The 24234-nt window shown below is 45.1% G+C and overlaps 1 protein-coding gene across 4 annotated transcripts in view; it reads left to right on the top strand.

The window, feature by feature from the left end:
- PNPLA7 (patatin like phospholipase domain containing 7) overlaps positions 1–24234 on the top strand; it is a 408012-nt gene that overhangs the window by 207380 nt on the left and 176398 nt on the right. For all 4 annotated transcript variants that reach the window (XM_054007693.1, XM_054007690.1, XM_054007692.1 and 1 more), the window contains exons 20-21: positions 4515–4628; positions 23118–23178. In XM_054007693.1, coding sequence (XP_053863668.1) covers positions 4515–4628; positions 23118–23178 — 175 coding nt within the window. The remainder of the gene's footprint in view (positions 1–4514; positions 4629–23117; positions 23179–24234) is intronic.

Here is a 24234-nt window from a genome sequence, read left to right as displayed (position 1 = left end):
AGCAAACTGCTCCCATTGCTGAACCAGACAGAGCTAGGCACCAGGCTGTGTTACTAAGCAATGAAATGTCATGGCACACCCCTGGGTCCTGACTGACAACATCTCGCACAGTGGGTCGTCTTATTAAGCATCTGATGGTTTTTCAACACGAGAATCCAGTTCTGGATTTCAACAAAATACAAATGAAAACTGGTCATTGTTAATTATTTGCTAAGTAGCAGAATGGACAGGAATCCAAACTACTTTAATGAAAAGCTGCACTTTGCAGGCCAGGACCCAGAAAGTAACCTGTTGGAGTTCCCATATGAAATATAGTGTCCCAGCTTCCATTTTCAACTCTCAATCATTCTGTTCTCTGTAAAAATTCATCTTAATCCAACATAATAAACAGGGGTGTTTGAGTGCATGTACCTTGTTTGTACTTATATAGTCATCTGCCTTGTATCCAATGTGTGTAATAAGTGTCACGGAAATATTGGGGGGGAGGTCACTGCTGACTGTCACATAAGTATATATCTAAAATTGTCTGAAAACAGTAACGAAGTCTGGGGCACACATGGACATGATTTAATGGCTTGCTCCCCATTACTTTCTTTAATCTTGTAGGAAGCTTCTGTTCTTTCGCAATGCTGTTGGTGCCCCATGCTCTGGGAAGAAGGCTGAAAGCTTAGCAGGAATAACGTGTGCACCTTGAGGATTTTTTATGATTTTGTTCTTATATTGGGGGGCTTTGCAAATAAGAACTGTGGCTATGGCAAATGACAGAGCCTTGGCATGCTTCGATGTATGACGGGCTGGTTCTCCCTGTCACAGATCCACAGCCCCAGCTTTTAAACAGTCTCTTGGAGGAATCCCTTTAGTGAACCAGACCCCCATGGGCCCTATTCTTCCTTAAGGATGGGCCACATGACCTCCCCACCGAGACTAAGCATCTGAACTCCATCACTCCCGTTTCTCGCTGTGAGCTCTGCCAAGTGAGGCCAAATGAGATAGGCTCTTAGGCCTTGTCTACACTACAAAGTTTTGTCGTCAAAAGCTGCCTTTTGCCAACAAAACGGGAGGTGTACTCACTACAAAGTTACTTTTGGCGGCAAAACTCTGCTGTTTTGCCGACAAAATAAAACCACCTCGACGAGAGGCATATAACTTTTTGTAGCAAAGTTAAAGCGACAAAGCGTCAGTGTAGACACTGCTGTTTGTTTTGTCGACATAACTGGCTTCCACCAGTATCCCACAATGCCTGCCATGACTGCTCTGCTCAGTGTTTTGATCTCTGCTGCCCTGCAGGCATGTGCCCCTCCCCTTTCAAAGCTCGGGGATGCTGCTCCCTTTTGGGGAACAAAGAGCAAATCATTAGCATGGAATTCTCCTATTCTGCCCTGCACTAGGAGCACAGCTGCAGGCGGGGGGCTGCTGTGACATTCCTCAGCACGGAGAGAGCTCACAGAGCTGCTCAGGATGCTGCTCCCAGCAGCCAAGGAGGCTGTGGGAGAACTCAGAGGGAATCATAGAACCATAGGCAGGCAGGCAGAGCGGGCTGCTTCCGTAGAGACTGCTTGTGCCGAGCAGAGGGAGCTGACGTGGGGTGGGAGGTGTCCCCCTCCCCCACCTCAGGATAGGTCAGTCAGCCTGCTGTCTCCCCTCCCCCAGACACACCACTCTCCTCTCCCTCCCACCACACACTTCAGTTGAAAAAGCGGCTAACAATCTAGTAGGATGCCCCTGGAACTATGGGATTGAGAAACCTGCATCATGTGATGCTGAACCAGCCCCATGAGGCACTGCAAACCCTTTCCAAATCACCCTGCAGCCAGTTGCCCAGTGGGATAGCCAACCCACAGTGCACTGCTCTCTGTGTCGATGCACTCTGCCGATACAAGGCGTTAGTGTGGACATGCAACAGCAGTTTTAATTAATTTAATTTAATTAATAACTTTTACCGACAAAACTTCATAGTGTAGGCAAGGCCTTAGTCAGAGATGCTCTGCAGGGACTAATGTGCCTCAGCAGGAATTTGCACTGACACCAGGCAGCCTTTTCAAAACAGAGTAGAGTTTTAGTCACCCAGAACACAGTATTGAAAGTCCTTAGGTTAGCAGAGAGAGGGTTAAGACATAGTCCATCTGGCCTAGCCAAGCTGCTTCTTGACTCCATTTCAGGCTCTGTCTCTCTGCCACTTTCAGTCCCAGGTGAAAACAGCCAAGCCTCTTCCAAAAAACAACTCTTATCCCCTATCCTGTCTGTTCTTTGTCTTCACGTAGTCACACTGAGTTCACATATCCCCCCACCCCTCCACTGGAGCTTCCCACTGTGAAGTGTTGATTGTTCAGTTATTAGGAGTTTTCATTGTCTCTCTGGATCTTCCATTGATACGGGTCAGCTTAGGCCAGTCCTTTAATCACCCATTATGTAGCCTCAGACAGCTAGGCAACACACCAATCTCATGTCTCCGGCACTGCCCCAAGAGCAGACTGTGACAGTGTACCCCATAAGGCTTTATGGAGGGGGTGCTTATAAATATATGTAGGACATAACTGGAATATGTTTTGTGCTGCCTGTGCCATGTAATATATCTCCGGAAAGGTTATGGTCTACTATATCTATTCATCCTATTTGTACATATATATCATTTTCTACTTGAGGTTAAGAATATGGGCTGTATGCTTGCTTGGTTTCTAAGTAAGCTTTGTGAGGCATTTGGTCAGCCGGTGATGTTGTAGCACAGGATGGGTTGTAGATCACTGATGATGCGTTGGAGAGGTTTAAGCTGAGGACTGTAGGTGATGGCCAGTGGAGTTCTGTTGGTTTCTTTTTTGGGCCTGTCCATCCTGGACAATGATCCCTCACTTTCACAGACCTTGGGAGGCAGGCCAGTCCTCGCCCACAGACAACCTGCCAACCTTAAGCATATTCTCACCAGCAACCACGCACCGCACCATAACAACTCTAACTCAGGAACCAACCCCTGCAACAAACCTCGATGCCAACTCTGCCCACATATCTACACCAGCAACACCATCACAGGACCTAACCAGATCAGCTACAACATCACCAGCTCATTCACCTGCACGTCCACCAATGTTATATATGCCATTATGTGACAGCAATGCCCCTCTGCTATGTACATTGGCCAAACTGGACAGTCACTATGCAAGAGGATAAATGGACACAAGTCAGATATCAGGAATGGCAATATACAAAAACCTGTAGGAGAACACTTCAACCTCCCTGGCCACACAATAGCAGATGTAAAGGTAGCCATCTTACAGCAAAAAAACTTCAGGACCAGACTCCAAAGAGAAACTGCTGAGCTCCAGTTCATTTGCAAATTTGACACCATCAGATCAGGATTAAACAAAGACTGTGAATGGCTATGCAACTACAGAAGCAGTTTCTCCTCCCTTGGTGTTCACACCTCAACGGCTAGCAGAGCACCTCACCCTCCCTGATTGAACTAACCTCATTATCTCCATACTGATATATACCTGCCTCTGGAGATTTCCATTACTTGCATCTGAAGAAGTGAGGTTCTTACCCACGAAAGCTTATGCTCCCAATACTTCTGTTAGTCTTAAAGGTGCCACAGGACCCTCTGTTGCTTTTTATCTGTATTTAGTTTGATTAGACATAGATTTGTGCATTTTATTTTATTTTACTTGGTGACTTACTTTGTTCTGTCTGTTACTACTTGGAACCACTTAAATCCTACTGTCTGTATTTAATAAAATCACTTGGGTCTGTGCTGGAGCAGACGGGAGTGTCTGGCTCAGCAAGACAGGGTGCTGGAGTCCTGAGCTGGCAGGGAAAACAGGAGCAGAGGTAGTCTTTGCACATCAGGTGGCAGCTCCCAGGGGGTTTCTGTGATCCAACCCGTCACACAGACTTAACCCTTTAGCCCTCATTGGGTAGCAATGTAAAGTACAGGGGGAAACTGAGTCATGCATGGGATTAATAAAAATATTACAGAAAATTCCTACTTCATCACACTCCCCTATCTATTCATCTTTTCTGACTCTGATAATATGATCACTCATATAGTTATAAGCTTTTGCACTGATGAAAAAAGTGTAATTACCAAACTCTTTTCCTTTTGCACGTTGTTCTTATATATGTCAGTGTGTGGGAATTTATCGAAGTTCAAAGGGAATTTTTCTCCTTTAACATATTCAGCCTAACTTCCCACTACTGTCGAATTTAGTTCCATGAAGAACAGCAATCTACCTAGATGAGGAAATGCTCATTTGTCAAAGACTCTGATTAACTGAAAGGTTTTCCTGCAGCTGGATGTGGGTACCGTAAGGTATCAACACAAGACCACTCACTAGCACTGGGCAGCTTGTTCTACTTAAGTACATGTTATCAAAAAATTAGGGGGGAAGGGAAAGGCCAGAGATGGGTAAAGCTGATTCCAGTGATCAGGTGGTTCTGTTCTGCTTTGTTGCATTTTTATTTGGGCAATGCTCTAAGATTTACCTTTGAAGTCTTCACTGTATTTTCTCTTTCTCCTCTGGCAGGTGGAGGCATTAACCCATCAGCCTAGAGCCACAACAGTACATGCAGTCCGAGATTCTGAACTGGCCAAGCTACCAGAGGGAGCCCTGACATCTATCAAACGCAAATTCCCACAGGTAAGGAAATTGGCACTCTTCTCTCTCCTGCATGCTTCCAAGAGCCAGAGCTTAGTTGTCTCCCTTTTAAAGAAAAGAGTAATCTTCCATATGCAGATGTATTTCTTCAATCTTGTTAGCTGTAAATAAGGTTTGTTGTGGGGGTATCTCTGAGCCCAGGGTTGAATTCTCATCTGCTGTTCAGTGAAATACACGTTGCTTAAACATGAGGATGAATTCATGTACCGCTCACCGGGTGGAGCTGAATAGAGGTACTGATTACTAGAAAGCATAAATATTGTCTAAATAAGACACACCTTGTTTCAGAAGATAAACTAGCAAAGGGAGTTACATGCATAACACAGGTTATTTTTAATGGGATATAAAGAAAATGAGGTCATGAATACTTGTAGTTTCTGAACTGGTGACTATAATTAGTGATATAAAACAGTTATCTGCTCATCGGACAGTGCAAGATCGTTCCCTATTGTTTAATTTCTAATGCTTTGTCCAGGCCTATGTTAAATATCCCAAGTGAAAGGAGCTGCCTTCACTTCCTTTGGGAGATGATTCCCCAGCTGAACAAATCTTACTGTCATGGTATCTTTCCTGATTTAAACTCAAGCTCTCCTTATTTCACCTCATTGCTCAGAGCAATACTTCTATACCAGTCTCCATTGTCCTTCCCTTACCTTTGTATTTACAGATTTTGCTTTTCTCCTAGTCAAGTTCCTTTAATCTTTTCTTAAGTCTTTTTCCAGCCCCCTGATCATTCTGTTGCTCAACACTGAATTCCTTCCAATTTAATATCTGTCTGAAGCAATGTCCAGAATTAAACACACTGTTCCAAGGGCAGGTTCATCAGACCTTCAAGCATTCCCTCATAAAGACATATTTTATTTTCCCGCTCCCCCAGACACACAGAGAAGTTGTATCTTTTGTTTTAATTATGGTGTTTTATAATTTTTCAGCCTTCCTTTCATATATTTTGGAATGTAATATTTTCTCCCATTGCATCATGCTCCAATTGGACGTCCTTGAAATCTAATATGTTGGCTTTTCTTCAAATATAAAATTTCCTTTGATAGATAGATATTGCAGAACAATGGTGATGCATTAACTGCATGCTATATGGGAGATCACAATGGCCCAAATTCTTATGCCCTTATGTTGAACAGTACCTTACTCCAAGAATGGCACATGTCAAGTCAGTGGGATTACTCATAAGTTAGGTGCTACCTTTACTCATGCTAGGCATTGGACTGTGGCCCAATATTATTTCTATGTAGATTTCAGAAGCTGGGGGCTAAGGAGATAAATGCTGAGTTAATGGAGATACCCATTGAATGAACTCCTCCATTAGTGATTGTTACTGCTGTATTCTTTGTGTGTTTTATAGTAACATTTTTAATATATCTGGAAGCAGTACACAGTTAAATGTTGTCTATATGCATCAATTTAGCTGTTCAGAGACCACTGGCTCCATTGATATTGAATGGGAGCCTGTCTTCTAAAGCCACATATACTACTCCTGGGGGAATTCTGCACCACTGTGCATGTGCAGAATTTATGTCCCCTGCAGATTTCTTTGTTTCCCTGCAGAAAAATAACTTTCTGACGGGGAAGCAAAGGGAAGCCACAAAAGCAGTCATGCGACCCTCCCCAGCAGTATGTTTCAGGTGCCCAGGACAGCCAGCAGAGAGGTAAATCAATGTGGGGTGGGGCGGGGCTGGGGAAGACGTGGTTGGTGGCTCCTACCCTGCGCTGGGCTTAGCTGCCAGTCCGGGCTGGGGAAGACGGGACTTCCTCTTCCCCTGCATGGCATCTGGGGCTGGGTCAGACCCACTCCCAGATTTCTCCCCTGGCTGTAGGAAGCTCTGCAAATTCCCCCTTCCTCTCCCCTCCTCCCCCCCCCCGCTTCCTGCACCCCCGCGCTTCTTGCACCCATTGCTCCTCAGCTGCAGGGCGAGGGATCGTTGTACAGGAAGCTGCTCTCCCATCCGTCCAACCCACATGCATCCAAACCCCCTCATACTCAGACTCTCCTGCCAAGCCTCACACCCCTCCCCCCCGCACCCAGAAACCCCCAGACGAGTCCCACTCCCCTTGCACCTGGACCACCCCGATGAGCCACCCGCACCCAGATCCCCCTCTACCAAGCCCCAACCAGCTGCACCTGGATCCCAACCCTATTGAGCCCCACTCTCCCAGCATTTGGATCCCCCACACCCAGACCCCCCTGCTGAGCTCTATCCCCACCCACACTCGACCCCCCCCCCGAGCCCCAACCACCTTCACTTGGACCCCCCGCAGAGTCCCATTATCGTTGCACCCAGAACCCCTCAACAAGCCCCTGTGCTTCCAGATCCCCCTGCACCTGAATCTGAGCCACCCACACCCCGATTGCCCCACACAGAACCCTCTCAACCCACACCTGGATCCCCCACACTTAGCCCCTCCACTCTTGGATCCTGCCTTGCTGAGCCTGCCTGCCCACACCTAGTGCACCTGGCATGGAGGGGCAGGGCTTTGAGGTGTCTCTAGGGTAGGCCCGGTCCTTGCGCTGTGCCAGGGATGGGTACAGCCCCACCGCTGAGTCCGTGTCCCAGAAGGGGAGCTGCACAGTGATCTCCCACCTCTGTGCAGCCAGTGGCCTGTGCTCCCCAATGCCATGCTGGAGCCTCCACATTTATTTGACCAATAAAATTTGCAGAATTTTAAAATATTGTGCACAGATTTTTTTTTTTTGGCGCAGAGTGCTCTCAGAAGTAATATACCACTTTGACTGGTGAATTCTCTCAGCTACTGAAGACTGGAAGTCTTTGCTTTGTTACATCCACCTCTGCCTCTGGGGTTTTGATGTTTGAGAATCTGATTCCATTTTCCCTTGAGTCTATCAATACTCTTTCTTAGCCAACCTGGGCTGAATTTCTTCTATCCCCTGTAAGCCTGAGGAATGGGAATCTAATGCTGGTATCCCTAAATGTGTTGTGTGCATCGTGCTAGGTCATCCCACCAGCCTCTTGTCGCCTCTTCTTTTGTACTATTAATATTGATTTATTTAAATTTCTCCCCTTCATAACACTGGTGACTCCCTCCCTCCAAAGCTCTGTATTTTTGTATCTGGCTGTGTATTATTTTTTAAAAATTGGACTGTATCAAAAATGTAGCAAAAATGTTTAAAATATTTGTGTTGTCCCTTCCCCAAAGCCTGTGAAAATGTTTTATGAGATTATTCTCTGAATTTTAGAATGTGTGTTCCTGCATTTAGATACCACGGAGATTGTTTTGTATTGGTATTATTGTTATGGGAGTATTTTATCAAGCCGCTCCAGCAAAGCTTCCAAAATTCTACTGCTTAAAATTCATCTTCTTGGTCTCTAAGTAGATGGCAAAAACTGGTGCTTATGTAGAAAGGTGTTTTTAGAATTCCTGTGCTTGGTTATTAGTAAGATTAAGATTTTGTCATGGTTATTTTTAGTAAAAGTCATAGACAGATTGTGGACAATAAACCAAATTTCATGGAAGCCCGCGATCTGTCCATGGGGGAGGAGGGAACTGACAGTCCAAGCCTTGCCGCTGGGACAGGGAGCAGCAGCTGACAGCTCCTCCAGTCCTGCTGCTGCAGGTAGCGGGGGCTGAAGCCTAAAAAGTCTCAGAGGTCTGTTAAAGTCACATGACCTCTGTGATGAAATTGTATCCTTAGTTATTAGGCATTGGGGGCCACTGGATGTCTCTTGCATATTCTTTAAGGCTGTTCTTGTGTCATCCAGACATCTAAATTCAATATACCATGTTACCTGGGATGCTCCTAGCATGTGGCTACTATTGTCAAAAAGGATGCCACTTGGGGATGTTTAAAAGCCACTGCCATTCAGCTAGCCACAGTGTATAGTAGGGATGTAAATATCCCGCCAACCCACCTGCCACAGCCAGGAGCCTGCTCTGGCCTGCCCGCCGGGGCTGGGGTCCTGCCTGTCTGCTGCGGTCGGGGTCCCGCCAGCCTGGCTGGGACTGGGGTCCCTCTGGCCAGCAGGCCCGACATGGCCTGGGCTGCTCTAGCAGGCCGGCCACCGGTGTTAACAGTTAAGGTCTGGTTAATGGTAAGCCTAATGCAGAGAGCAATTAACCACTCAGAGACTTCAAACAGCAGGGCTGATCCAGCTCGCCAATGGTCAGAGCCATACAGCCCTTACCAAGCCACCAACAAACAGACTTGTCTCAGCTGGCACAGAGAATTCTCCTGTCAGCTGCCTCCCTTCCTGGCTCTTGAATCGCTTAGCCTTTCAAACTGAGAGCTGGAATGGTATGAAAATCCTAGCTGGGTGCTGAAGGTCTGGCACTGAATGTTGGTGTTCTTGGAAAAGGCAGAATGTTGGCACTTTAAGAAATCCTCATGACAGACTGTGTACCCAGCTTTAGGTGCGATAAATAGACTAGCTTGCCCTCCACGTGTTTGTTCTAAAGGAAAGAGGTAGGGTGATGTTGATCTGCCCCTGTCTGTGGTGCCAAAGCCAAAAGGTTTCAAGTTCAAAGAAAGCAGAGATTTAAGGTGAGTCTATAGGCTTTCAATGGGAATCATAGGACAGGAAGGGACCTCGAGAGGTCATCTAGTCCAGTCCCCTGCACTCCTGGCAGGACTAATTATCATCTAGACCATCCCTGACAGGTATTTGTCTAACCTGCTCTTAAAAATCTCCAATGATGGAAATTCCACAACCTCCCTAGGCAATTTATTCCAGTGCTTAATCACCCTGACAGTTAGGAAGTTTTTCGTAATGTCCAATCTAAACGGCGCTTCCTGTAGTTTAAGCCCATTACTTCTTGTCCTGTCCTCAGAGGTTAAGGAGAACAAATTTTCTCCCTCCTCCTTGTAACAATCTTTTATGTACACCTCTACCCCGATATAATGCTGTCCTCGGGGGCCAAAAAATCTTACCGCGTTATAGGTGAAACTGCGTTATAGTGAACTAGCTTTGATCTGCCGGAGTGCGCAGCCCCACCCCCCTTGGAGCACTGCTTTACCGCATTGTATCCGAATTCGTGTTCTATCAAGTCGTGTTATATCGGGGTAGAATTGTACTTGAAAACTATTACAACTCCTCTCAGTCTTCACTTTTCCAGACTAAACAAACCCAATTTTTTCAATCTTCCCTCATAGATCATGTTTTCTAGACCTTTAATCATTTTTGTTCCTCTTCTCTGAACTTTCTCCAGTTTGTCCATATCTATCCTGAAATTTGGCACCCGTAATTGGACACAATTCTCCAGTTGAGGCCTAATCAGCTTGGAGTACAGAGGAAGACTTCCTTCTTGTGTCTTGCAGATAACACTCCTGTTAATACATCCAAGAATGATATTGGGGTTTTTTTGTTTGTTTGTTTTGTTTTTTGCAACAGCGTTATACTGTTGACTCATATTTAGCTTGTGAGCCACTATGACCCCCAGATCCTTTTCTGCACTATTCCTTCCTAGGCAGTCATTTCCCATTTTGTATGTGTGCAATTGATTGTTCCTTCTTAAGTGAAGTACTTTGCATTTGTCCTTATTGAATTTCATCCTTTTTACTTCAGGCTATTTCTCCAATTTGTTCAGTTCATTTTGAATTTTAATCCTATCCTCCAAAGCACTTGCAACCCTCCTATAGAATCATAGAATATCAGGGTTGGAAGGGACCTCAGGAAATGGGGTTGAATGGGGGCAGGGGTCCCGGAGGGCCAGTCAGGAAGGAGGGAGGGTTGGATGAGACAGCAGAGGGCAGTCAGGGGCTGGGGTTCCAGGGGCAGTCAGGGGACAGGGAGAAGGGGTGGTTGGATGGAGTAGAGGCCCCGGGGGGGGGGAGGGGCGTCAGGGAATGTGTGTGGGGGGTTGGAGCAAGAGTCCGGGGGGGGGGGGAGGGGGGCAGGCTGATAGGAGGTGGGGGCCGGACCACGTCCCCCTCCCCTAACCGGCCCTCCATACAATTTACGAAACCCGATGCAGCCCTCAGGCCAAAAAGTTTGCCCGCCCTGCTCTATAATAATAATAATAATTAATGGAGATATCCCATTTCCTGGAACTGGAAGGGACCTTGAAAGGTCATCGAGTCCAGCCCCCTGCCTTCACTAGCAGGACCAAGTACTGATTTTGCCCCAGATCCCCAAGTGGCCCCCTCAAGGATTGAACTCACAACCCTGGGTTTAGCAGGCCAATGCTCAAACCACTGAGCTATCCCTCCCCCCTCTATGCCATTATCTGAATCACTGATCACGATATTGAACAGAACTAGACTCAGAACTGATCCCTGCGGGACCCCACTTGATATGCCCTTCCAGCTTGACTTTGAACAAGTTATGCACCCACCTTATAGTAGCTCCATCTAGCTTGTATTTCCCTAGTTTGTTTACAAGAAGGTCATGTGAGACCATATCAAAAGCCTTACTAAAGTCAAGATATACCACATCTACTGCTTCCCCTCCTATCCCCAAGGCTTGTTACCCTGTCAAAGAAAGCTTGACATGATTTGTTCTTAACAGTCAGCATGGATTTGTCACGTATCACCTTATTGTCTTCGAGGTATTTGTAAATTGATTGTTTAAATATTTGCTTAATTAATACAGAATAATAAGATATGGATATGGATACTTTCACCTTTAGGTTACCAGTTTGAATCCAGTCCAGGTGTGTAGTGATTGAATGTTGTTACAGCCTCTCCTGAGTGTTCAGTGACTTGTGTGAAATAAGTTGCTTTTGGTGGAGAACCTAGTTGGACAAATGAAAAATTGCCATTGCTTTTGGCATTCCTGTTGGCAGCCTCAGCAGAGGATCAATGGGGCATATCTCATCAGCCAAGGATTGCATGCTTATGGAGATGGAAATACCCTTAAAGATGGACTTTCCTGGTTAGGTTGAAGTGATTAGAGAAGGCCATATGTGGGATGCTGCTGCTTTCCATGGGGCATCTGTTCTGGGACAAAAACAGCTACAACTACAGATGTCGTTCTGGACCTCTCTTTAGCTTTTAATGCCCTTTAAAGAAATGATGCATTCAGCATTTTTAAAGGAAATGGATTTTATCTACTTATTTTAGAATCTGCTTCCAGGCATGCCATAGTGAATTCCAGCGACATGACTTGTATCAAAGGACACCATGCAAGAGTGTGATGCCAGAGATTAGGGCAGTAATCTAGGACCTGAGTTGAGAGTGGTTTCACAAGTGTACTGCTTGGTTCTGAGTCTGTTCAAAACAATCCTCCATCTGGGATGGTGAGCCGTACTACACCCATTTTAATATTTCAACTATAAACTTTTCCTAAGTGGATCAAGCCTTCCCTGGGGGTTTCTGCCATGTGCAGTTATTTCAGTGATGTACTCCTATCTCAAGACACTTCCCTCAAGCAATGTGTATACTGTTGTGTGCATTCATTACGCTTGGTACGGTGGCTATGTTCAATAGGGCAGGAGAGGCCATTGGCTTTCCTGGATTCACTATACTGTGTGTTCTCACAAGCCATTAAAATCAATTCTTTTTTACCACGGGAGGGATGGGGTGGGGGGAGAAAGGAGAAAGCAAAACCTACAGCTGAACCTTAATCACCAGCTGTGATCAGTCACAGTGATACTGGGAAACTGACAGTTTTCTGCAAGACACAATAAATCACAAGCAATCAAAGTCCAGTGGGTCTCGGGCAGTGCTTTGACACCTCTGGTACTTGCGAAGGTGCTAGGAATGGTTGAGGGCAATCAGAGAGTGAACAGCTAGTACTTGTTTTGACATTACTGTTGTCAAACCATTGGAAGTTTTCATGTGAAATCTCTTCTGAGGCTACTCAGTTTTGTGACAAGCAGGGTATCTCACAGGCTAAATGTTTGCTTGCCTTTGTTCATGTTCTCTGAGCTGCTGTCTGTCCCATTTGAAAAACAACATCTTGGCTGCTCTCTACAAATGTTCTTAACAGGCCTGAACTAAATGCTATAGAAGTGATCTAGATATAGTGGGAACTTAGTACAGGTAAGGCAGCCAGTATTACTACTTCACGATAATCTGAATTATGCCCTGCCTACCAGTAAACCCTTGGCAGCCCCTCAAGTCAATTTCTTCAGGTTTTTTTGAGTAATGGATAGGCAAAGGACAGGGAGATGGGATAAGCCACCAATGTGTTCTAGGGTCTCTAATATCCTGCAGTATAGGATTCAGTAAATTATCATTTAACATGGTTGAAATAAAACTGACTTAATGGGTTGGTTACTGGCTTTTAAACTCTAAATACCTTAACTGATATCCTGAAAAAGTCACAGGTGAAAATGTTTGGCTTTGTCCTTATCTCTCTGTGCACATCCCAACAATACTGCACCGTTGGGCGTGGCTGGCAATGTTTGGAGAGGTGTTGTATTGGGTGTTGTTGGTTAGGACTAAGCTGCATTGGCAGAGCTGTTATATTGGAAGCATGTACAATGCCTGCATGGGGGCGAGGGGCGCATCAGATTGGGGAAAAAGGAATAAGGGACAGGGTCCCCTCAAATTATACTGCCATCATTCTGGGTTGGCCTAATGGACCCCTTGCCGGCAGGCATGGTGTTGCAGGAGAGCCCTTAATTGATTTCCCCCTAGCCCAGGGTATCATAAAGTCTAACCAGACGGCTAGATGCAAAAAAGCACCCTGTTGTGGAGGATCTTATCTATTAATAGAAAAGCCAATGCAAAACATAAACAAAACTTTCTCCCCCAACATCTCAGCTGGGTGAGTGGGTCATGTTTTAGTCCATCTCTCACCCGCCTGAGTCCAGGGCTCACCTCTACCCAGGTTCTTCCCCAGGGGTTCTGGTGTTAGGCCTCTTGCCTCCACTGGAGTAATATCCTTCTCTGGAATTAGGTGTCTGGGGAAGTCCGCCCACTGTGACTCTTCTCCTGGGATAACAGGTGATCCTTGCCAGGCTGGACTTCTGGCCAGTGTCTGGGAAACCCCTGGCTGACACTAGGCCCTCTTGGATGCTTGCTGACTGCAGCCGTCCAACTAGGAGCCTCCCCTCTCTAGGAGCATGTCTTACAGGCTTTCTATTCTGGTGGGTTCACACTCTAGGCTCTCCCCCTCTAGGCCCTCTGCTCTGCCCTCTCGCTCAGGCCTTCCCTTAGATAGCTTCTCCGCAGGAGCTTCCTGTGTTCCTTTGGAGTTCCCTTCTAACTGAGCTTGGGGTAACATTTATTAGGTCCAGGTAAGGGTTACCAGGTTAGGGTTACCATATTTGAACACTGAAAAAAGAGGACACTCCACGGGCCCTCCCGCCCCGCCCCTATTCCAACCCCTTCCCCAAAGTCCCCGCCCCAACTCCGCCTCCTCCCTGCCCCCATTGGACCCCTTCCCCAAATCCCTGTCCCGGCCCCGCCTCCTCCCCTGAGTGTAGGGTGACCAGATGTCCCGATTTTATAGGGACAGTCCCGATTTTGGGGTCTTTTTCTTATATAGGATCCTATTACCCCCCACCCCCTGTCCCGATTTTTCACACTTGCTGTCTGGTCACCCTACCTGAGTGCACCACATTCCCCCTCCTCCCCTCTCCCTCCCAGCCAGCTGCCTCCTCCCCGGGCTCCAACTTTCCCGGCTCCGGCCGCTCTCCAGCCCCCGGCCAGGAGCTTCCCCCACGCAGTAGCAGCCGGAGTTGGGAGAACGGGAAGTTGCTTCGGGCTCCGAGCTGGGCATCCCAGCCTCCCACCTGCGAGGCTGCATCCCAACCGCGGGCTACCTCTCTGGCCGGGCTGGAGCAGAGAAGTGCTGCGTGCGTGGCCCAGGCCTTGCCTGCGGGCTCAGGGGGGCCTCCACCCCACTCCCAGCTGGACCTGGCAAGGCTGCGGCAGCTCAGGCCGGGCAGCTGCAGGAGACGCTGCAGTGCGGGTCCTTCCTGGGGGTGGGGGGGGGGAGGGCGGGGAGCTCGGGCTCCTGGGAGTCGCCATCATGCGCCGAGAAACTTTCCCCTGCGCCAGGACTCTCGGGCAGTGGCTCCGCAGAGGGGTTGGGGGGGGGGTGGAGGGAAAGGCAGCCCTGGCTGCACGGACCGCTGGTGGGGGGACTCCTTGCACAGCTGGGGTGGAGGGGAGAGACTGAGGCTCTACCAGAGCTGCGGGGGATGCTTGGAGGAGGGAGAAGCGGCCGTGGGTCCCCCCTGACCCGCAGCTGTCTGCAGAGACGCCACCACTCCTAGCCGTGGGGCACGGGGTTGCAGCAGCACTGGGCGGGAGGGGAGGTTGCAATCCACAGGCTGCAGCGAGCTGACACCCCAAGAGGAGAGGGAGCAGTGGGTAGGGTTATCATACGTCCATATTTTCCGTACGTTTTTATGTATTTAAAAAATCTTCCCGGACGGCGATTAACAACTAAAAAGCCGGACATGTCCGGGAAAATACGGACATATGGTAACCCTAGTCCAGGTGTTTGTTTGCTAATCTGCCACCTGGGGCAGTCAGTTACCCCCCAGGTGCGGCCTTCATAAGGCATTCATGGGCAGACTGGGCCCTAATTCCCTGTAAAGGGCAGCTGCCCTGGACACATACCCAGTTATGATGCCAAAAGAAGGGCCAGAGGTTTGCCTGTTTCCAGGGCTGAGAAGCTCTTGGCCAGGCTGCTTCAAAGTGCAGATTCCTGCACTTAGGATGGAAGAATCCCATGCACTGCTACAGACTAGGGACCGAATGGCTAGGCAGCAGTTCTGCAGAAAAGGACCTAGAGGTTACAGTGGACGAGAAGCTGGATATGAGTCAACAGTGTGCCCTTGTTGTCAAAAAGGCTAATAGCATTTTGGGCTGTATAAGTAGGGGCATTGCCAGCAGATCGAGGGACGTGATCGTTCTCCTCTATTCGGCATTAGTGAGGCCTCATCTGGAGTACTGTGTCCAGTTTTTGGGTCCCACACTACAAGAAGAATGTGGAAAACTTGGAAAGAGTCCAGCGGAGGGCAACAAAAATGATTAGGGGTCTGGAGCACATGACTTATGAGGAGAGGCTGAGGCAACTGGAATTGTTTAGTCTGCAGAAGAGAAGGATGAGGGGGGATTTAATAGCTGCTTTCAACTACCTGAAAGGGGGTTCCAAAGAAGATGGATCTAGACTGTTCTCAGTGGTAGCAGATGACAGAACAAGGAGTAATGGTCTCAAGTTGCAGTGGGGGAGGTTTAGGTTGAATATTAGGAAAAACTTTTTCACTAGGAGGGTGGTGAAGCACTGGAACAGGTTACTTAGGGAGGTGGTGGAATCTCCATCCTTAGAGGTTTTTAAGGTCAGGCTTGACAAAGCCCTGGCTGGGATGATTTAGTTGGAAATTGGTCCTGCTTTGAGCAGGGGGTTGGACTAGATGACCTCCAGAGGTCCCTTCCAACCCTGATATTCTAAATCCTGGAGTGTTTAAATGAAGACTGGTGTCTCTTTCTAAAAGATATTCTCTGGCTCAACCAGAAGTTATGGGCTTAGTGCAGGAATCAGTGGCCTGTGCTATGCGGGTAAACTGGATGATTGTAATGGTCCCTTCTAATCTTAAATTCAATTAGTTTAGTTTGTGACCCAGCAAGTCTGTGCCATTACATGGCCATGTCTATCCATCGGGCAGCTTTGGGAGGAGATGTATGCTCACCTTGAACTTGCATTTGTTAATGTCAATGTTCTGAGCAAAGCTTAGCCACTCTTTCAGGTGAAACCTACTTTTCTAGGTAGAGGTGAAAGTTCTGAAATATTGGCTAGGGCAGGTACACTCGTAATATCATGTGATTCTTCTGTGCTTGAGATTTAACCAATGAAAAATGATTGCTACTGCCAAAGACTTATTTTTTTCGAAAGCATCAGGTAGGGACTGATTATAAAATATCCTAGCAATGTAATTTTTCCTGCACAAAAATTGCTGTAAAGTGATATGTATTTCTTTTATAGGACAAAGAGCGCAACTTTTCTGGGATATAATTCTATTCATTATCATTGGTTTGTATTTTTTTAAATGAAGATTGCTTTTCTGCTGTGAATCAACTTACTGCCAGTAAATTAATAGTGATGGTCTCTGTATGTGGAAATCTACTGTTGGGATGTTTTTTATGGAAATGATCAGTGAGCAGTATTTTTAAAAATTAAGTTATCTAAAGTGGAAAATTAAATGTAGATGCACTGATGGTGCTAAACAAGTTGTAAATTTTCCCAGAAGTCCAAACTATAGATGAAACAAAGAAAAGACAACATTTCCCACTGATTCATTTTTTAGAACTGAATTCTCATTAGAATGAGTTTTCAGGATGGTTTACAGTAAATTAAATTTCACAGATGAGTGGAAATTTTTTTTAGCTAAAACTCTGGTCTTGAAAGATCATATAGGTAACTCATAGATGGAAATGGACCTAGAGAATTACAGGTTCCTTGAAATATAACAGTGCAGATAGTCGAGTGTAGGGACTGGAGTAGCTGTTAAACAGAGCTCTGGAAAAGAGGGATAGCAATGAAATTGAAATCATATGAGGTGGATGGAGTGCACAGCTGTGCACTTGTATTAGAACTGGAACAAATTATATATAATTGAAGTACTGTTTAGCCCACTGTGTTGAAGGGTGTTCAGTTCTGAAGTTGAAGTAAGCCAGCTGAGAGTAGGCAAATATACAGCTCAGAGGAGGAGAGCTGGTGGGGTTAATCTATGAACATATTAAGAGGGCCTGGGCTGGGAGCATTTGGATATTAGGCTTCTGTTTAAAATTTTGCAGTGCTCGAAAGCACATTGCCAAATTATTAGGGGTACAGTTATCAAAAGCACCTAAGAGCCAAAGTGTCATTGAAAGTCAGTGGGACTTAGGCCTCGGCTACGCTACAGAGTTAGTTTGATATAACGCTGCTTAGGTAAAATGCAACTCCTACTGATGTAAGTTGCCCGCTACATCGACTTAATATCTCTGTGCTCACTAGAAGTGTAGCATTTAGGTCTATGTAGTTAGGGTGACGCAGTGTCCATATCGACACTGCACTGCTTACATCACCTGTTGACTGACAGCAGGAGCCCCCCCCCCACGTGGGGCTGACAGCTGGAGCCCCCTCCTCCATGGGGTTCCAGCTGTCAGTGCCCCACCATGACAGTTAATTTGGTGGAAGTGCTCCTGGTGAGGATGTGCATCGCCAAGAGAAGGAGCATAGTGTGGACATGAACCACTGTTTTAATTACGTATCAGAGGGGTAGCCGTGTTAGTCTGGATCTGTAAAAAGCAACAAAGAGTCCTGTGGCACCTTATAGACTAACAGATGTATTGGAGCATCAGCTGAATGCTCCGTCTGACGAAGTGGGTATTCACCCACAAAAACTTATACTCCAATACATCTGTTAGTCTGTAAGATGCCACAGGACTCTTTGTTGTTTTAATTACTTAAGTCAACTTAAATTTGTAGTGTAGACATGCCCTTAGTCTCTGAAGTCCCAAAGTCTCTCCTGAAAATTGGACTTAAGCTCCTAAGTCACTCCACATGCTTTTGAGAATTTTTACCCTGGTATATTTCTTAACCACCTCTATGAAAAGGAGTTCCCTGGATCATAACTGTAGTAGCATTCAGTTTGACAATCTTGTTCTGATATCACAGTTAGTGTCATCAGTGCAGGCTTCCGTTCTGATACTTTTACTCTCCTAGTCACAGTTACCAGATCCTGTCCAGCTCCACAAACACAATGGTTACTCAAGTGCACATCTAACCTTTTTCAAAAGTTGTCTGATGTTTTAGAGAGTCTCAATTCCAAATCAGCTGACATTTAGACGTATAGATTTTCCATGAGTAGTGGTGCAAAGACTAACTGACCAGTGTACTGACCGGTGATCTGCCAACAGCTGTGATTGTAAACTGGTTATGTGTTAGGAGGTCTGTTGAGTAGAATTGGATGTGGGTTAGCAGGTGCCATGGTGACTGTAGTGTACTACGGATATTGCAACACGCCAGAGATGTTACACTCTGTGCTAGTGGAGTCTACTGTCTGGCACCAGATGATGCACATCACAATAGAGATGAGTGAATGCTGCATTCCCAGGTGCATTCTTCTGCCTGCAAAGAGAAGACAGCTCACTCTCCTCCAGCCTGTGTGGGGGTGGGGGGGGGGGAGAGAACCACCTCACTGAGATTTCTAAGTCTTGTCTACATTTTCAAAAATGGAGCCCAAAATTGATCACTGGTTCAGCTCTGCTGGTGGAAGTGATGCTGGAATCTGTAGTGTACAAGAAGACTCAGGTGTATTTCCCACCATGCCATCTAACTTGTAATCTGTGTAAAAAATGGCTGAGCTCTGTCTTCACTACAGGATCTACTGTTGCTATGCATAGTGAAGTAGCCCTGGTGGAAAGTTACAAGTTCCAATTCTGTCAATATAGAGGCAGCCCTAGATGTGCTGAAAAGTTCTAGACTCTTGTAGCCTCCTTTAGTCCAATTGTACTGTCCTGAGTGTTCAGGAGGCCCTTTGCTTCCCAGATCCCTGCCCCTGGGCTCCCTGTCCCTGATGCCCCATCTCTCTTCTTAAAAACAAGGCTGTTCTGCTACTTGCTCTCTACTCCTCTCCTGGCGGAAGTATAGCAGCTCCAGCTCCTCATGCTACTCATTTCTCAGGAGGAGCAAGAATGGTTTGTTCCTTGGCATTCCCCTCTCTATCAGAGAAGAAACCAGTGGTTCCCTGGTTGCACTTGGCCAGAATTGCTCCTGGACCTGAGGGAGTAAGTTGACTAAGTTGTGTTGTCATTGTGGTGCAGAATAAAGGTGGTTGGAAATTAACTGAGAATTTCTTCACCGTTAGTATTAGAATTCTTCCCACGGGCTTTGTATTAACTATGTTCTTCGCTGTGCGAGGCTATTACAATGCATGTTTTGACTGCTCTGAGTAATCTCAAAAGAGCTCAAGTCTCAGGTTGGGAATAGCAGCAGCTGTGATTTATATTGGCATCTGAGAAGACTGAGGGCCAAGTCTTTTTCTAAAGAGCACAGTACCTTTTTATGAGAAAATGCTTGGCATATTTTAAAACTCCAAGGAAATCTCAGACCAGTTCCTATCTTAGATCCACAATTGATGTTCTTGTATGTTTCCATGACAGCAGCATGGTGACTCATCCTATGATGGTAAGCAGCCTGCTTCTCTCGCACAGGGCATTGGAAAAACAATTTTTTCACAGCTATTCCAGGGGTGTAAGGATTGATTTAACTAGTAAGGCAAATCACGTCTCCTGGTGGTAGGAGCAGCAGACTGGGAATCAAGATATTAGTCGTTTGCTAACCTCCTTGAGCTCCTCTGGTGAAAGGTGCATTAGAAGTGCAAAATATGGTTAAATAGTAACTCCATAACTGTTATAGTAGATTCATATTTTGTAGGTGCAAGTTGATACTCCAGCATGCCTGCTAACTGAATACAGTATGTATAGACATTATCTTAAAAAAATTCTCAAGTCATGGGGCATTTCCCTTGGGAGGTGGTTTCACTGTCTAATAGATTTCACTGTAGAAGGAATTTTTTCTACAGTTGAAGCAGTTAGCAGGATTGGGTTTAGCTGTGGAAAACCAAAATCCACAATTGCAAACCTAGGAGCTGTAGTACTGCAGCAGGTTCTGCTTGTAGCTGGGTGAGTAGTAAACTTTGTTATATTTGCTGCAGAGTTAGTTGATTTTTAATTCTAGCTGAGATTCCAAAATAAATGAGCTTGGCAGTCAGTTCCCTTGTGAGCAACAGCCAGTATTACTTAGCCACTGTACATTAATAAATGCTATTCTGCTTTATTAGTATTCTCTGCTGAGCAAGGTTCGAAGATTGAGTTAGTTATGGACACTGATGGTAAGAGGTAACTTACCGAAGCAATCTCCTTAGGTCACTGCTAGTATGAGTAGGGCCCTACTAAATTCACGGTCCATTTTGTTCAATTTCACAGTGGCAGGATTTTTTTAAAAATCATACATTTCATGATATCAGCTATTTAAATCTGGAATTTCACAGTGTTGTAACTGTTGGGGTCCTGACCCAAAAGGGGTTTGTAGTGGGGGTTGTGGTACTGCCACCTTTACTTTTGCCCTGCTGCTGGCAGTGGCGCTGTTTCAGAACTGGGTGACCACCTAGTAGCCACCACTCTCCAGCCACCCAGTTCTGAAGGCAGCACAGAAGTAAGGGTGACAATACTGCAAACTCCCTACAATAACCTTGCAACCCTCTCTGCAACCCCCTTTTGAGTTGGGACCCCATTTTGAGAAATGCTGGTCTCCCCTGTGAAATCTGTGTAGTATAGGGTAAAAGTACACAAAAGATCATATTTCACGGTCTGTGATGCATTTTTCACATTTGTAAATTTGATAGGGCACTAAGTATGATTGTTTGAAAGCTTCCTCAAGATGCTTTGTCAATGTGATTGTCTGGGCTTAGTTGGGGAGTGGCTTGAGTACAAGGTCAAAAAACATCTTTGGATTGGTTGGAATGTTCCTGGAAATCTCCTCTACCCTGTCTTGGCATGCATACGCCTAAATATCTGTCCTGTAGCTGAATTTTGTTTTGATATTCTGCAATATTCAACTGACCGTATGGGGCCCATACTTCACACTGGGGCTGTGGAATACTCTCCCAGTGGGGGAGGTGGGAATCCCATCACTTGGGACTTTGAAAGCTGTATTGAATAAATTGTACACTAGGGAACAAACCTACACTGGTAGAGAGGTGGGAAAAGATGATTTAATGGGCCTCTTCCATCTCTGGCTTCTGATTGTAATATATGCTTATTTTTCCATTATATTCTATATGGACTATTTGCCTTGACTGTCCCTGATACTGGAGGTAGGAGACATACAGTTCTGTGCAAACTTATTGTTTGAATACGTTGGTCCTGTCTGAAGTTCAGCCATTACTCTCAGTTCTGACATTAGTAATTGATATTGTGTTGGAGACGCCCCGAGTTTTTCTCCAAATGCTCTTTAAATCTCACATTTGTTAAAATTATGGGATTCCATGAACTATGAAAACAACAAGGAGTCTGGTGGCACCTTAAAGACTAACAGATTTATTTGGGCATAAGCTTTCGTGGGTAAAAAACTTCACTTCTTCAGATGCGAAGAAGTGAGGTTTTTTACCCACAAAAGCTTATGCCCAAATAAATCGGTTAGACTTTAAGGTGCCACCAGACTCCTTGTTGTTTTTGTGGATACAGACTAACATGGCTACCTCCTGATACATGAACTATGCAGGCTTAATCAATGGTATTGGCTGCCTAGGACAAAACTGCTTTAGACAGGATGCATAAAACAATACTAATTATCAAGCTGCGATGTCTTACAAGGTTTTCCACTTTAAGGTTAAATCTTGAAGTGCTTACGTTTGGGAGAAATTTATGTTTTATTGTTTCAAGTTATTGATTTTTTACAACATGGAGGGAGGAGACAGGGAAGGGGCATTCACAGATGTCATTAATATTGGCATGCTAGTGACGGAGGGGCTGTGTAATTGCCAGTCACACACCAACACGCCAACAGAAAATCATGCTCCGCTTGCCACTTAGTTCCTTCTTGTCAGACAAACAGCAATAGTGTACAATACATTTATCTTGTTGATGAATCAAGTCAAAATGAGGGGTGGTTTTCTCTTTAACATCTTCATGAGGTTCAAAGCTACTCTTATTTACCAGGAAATGTCTTTTATTTAAAAAATCCAAGTGTTTGTATTTTACTACATATTAGCAGTTATAGTTTACTAGAATTTTACTAAGGCAGATACTGCCTTTATTTTACTTAGTGATAAATTGATAAGTGTCAAAACCAACTGAAGTATTTTCCAGTTCAGCTACTCCTTAGTGTTACAACTGTTAGCTTTCCATTATTGCTCTTGTTAGGAACTACTGATTACTTCTTGTAAAGATAAATTTATCACTTTTGAAATTAGATTAAGGGCCAGATACTGATTTCACATCCGTATAAATCCCAAGTAACTCCATTGAGATCAAAATCTGGTCCTTGGAATGAGCCATGCCTGTTTCCTGTGCCTCCAGATCAGTTTCATGAAGGTAATTCAGCTTCCCAGGATGTATACAGGGCTTTGAATATGTGTGTGTTCCACCTCTTCACCCATAACACCTTGTTGTATATGAGGAATCTGATCTGAGTATGGACCAGGGTGATTGTACAGTATACAAATAAGATGGTATTCAATAACTACCACAAGACACTTTATTTCTGAAATACTCACAGTATGTGCACATTGGAGATATAGTGAAAATGTGACACTGAGTCTTTCCAGAAAAGTTTTTTTTTATAGCAGAATAGATTGTAAACGACCTATTTTTTTTAAGTTTTAAAGGTTAGTGTAAAATAAAAATGACACAGGTAACTTTATACAAGAAAAATGAGCTGTCACTATATCACAGAGTGGAAGTAATTGCTTCCCATGGAGAAGCTGTGCTTTGTAAAACCCTTAGCAAGTCTCAGCAATGTTCTATTTAAACCCTTCTCTTATTTTTTTCCATTATCTGTTTGAATACATTAAAATAAAATATCCTGTCTGAAATGTTCATTTCTTTCCCCCTTCCAGGTTGTGACTAGACTGATCCATTTGCTGGGTGAGAAGATTCTTGGCAGCCTTCAGCAGGGGGGTAAGAAACAATTCCTAGGCCATTTGCTTAATTTCCAGTGCTCAGAAAATATGTCTGAGGGACAGATTCAGATCTCAGTTACACCGATATATTTTCCAAGTAATTCTACTGAATTCAGTGGAGTACTGCTGGATTTACACCAGTCAATTTGAGAACAGAGAATTCCTGTCAGAGATAAGAATTTGCCCCTGATTATTCCACTTTAGCTAGAGTCACAAGGGAGTAACAATTTCATAAGTACAAAGAATGAGTGTGCATAGGTAAGATAAATGGGGTGGGGGAATGGAATGAAATGTAATTGATACCACTGAGTCCCAAAGGTACTTGTGTACATGCACGGTGAAATCTGCTTCAAATATTTGTTGGGGGCAGGGGGGGGGGGGTTGCAGGGACAGGGAGCAATACTGAATTTAGTAACCTTGCACAGAATCACATCACACCAAATGGAATCTGTATGCAGGATGACCTAATGAATCTGTAGTTTGCTTATCTTGCTGTGTTGCCTAATAGCAAATTATTCAGTATTTAGGTGTTCCCAAGTTTTTATCTTGAGAAATTTCTTGTGAATTGCCTTGGTTGAATTAGTTTAGATTACTAATTGGATTGATAGTGGGTGGGAGGAAACTTCCCTTACTGTTTGTTCTTCTTGGACTATAAAACTAAACCAGTTTTAAAATAAAATAATGTTCTAAGTACTGGTAAATTTATAAAACCTCTGTGCTATAATGCTAATTTATAAGATTTAAAACTATTTACAGAAATGTGTCTGTTTCCATACAACCCATTGCTACCAGTGTGGTTGGGGTTGTCAAAGGATAAGAGAGTTAGGCAAACAGCTCGTATTGAATTTCAGTTGTGTGCTTTGGACCAAGTACTTTGAAGAAGGGCTAAAAAAATGATTGGGGGCATGGAACAGCTTCTATACAAAGAGAGATTAAAAAGACTGGGACTATTCAGTTTAGAAAAGAGACGACTAAGGGGGGGTATACGATAGAGGTCTATAAAATTATGAATTGTATTGACCAAGAGAATTGTTATTTACCCCTTCACCCAATG

Source organism: Malaclemys terrapin, chromosome 17, assembly GCF_027887155.1.
Source record: "Malaclemys terrapin pileata isolate rMalTer1 chromosome 17, rMalTer1.hap1, whole genome shotgun sequence".
NCBI lineage: Eukaryota > Metazoa > Chordata > Testudines > Emydidae > Malaclemys > Malaclemys terrapin.
The sequence above is the reverse complement of the archived record's forward strand: the minus strand, read 5'-3'. Positions and strand labels throughout refer to the sequence as shown.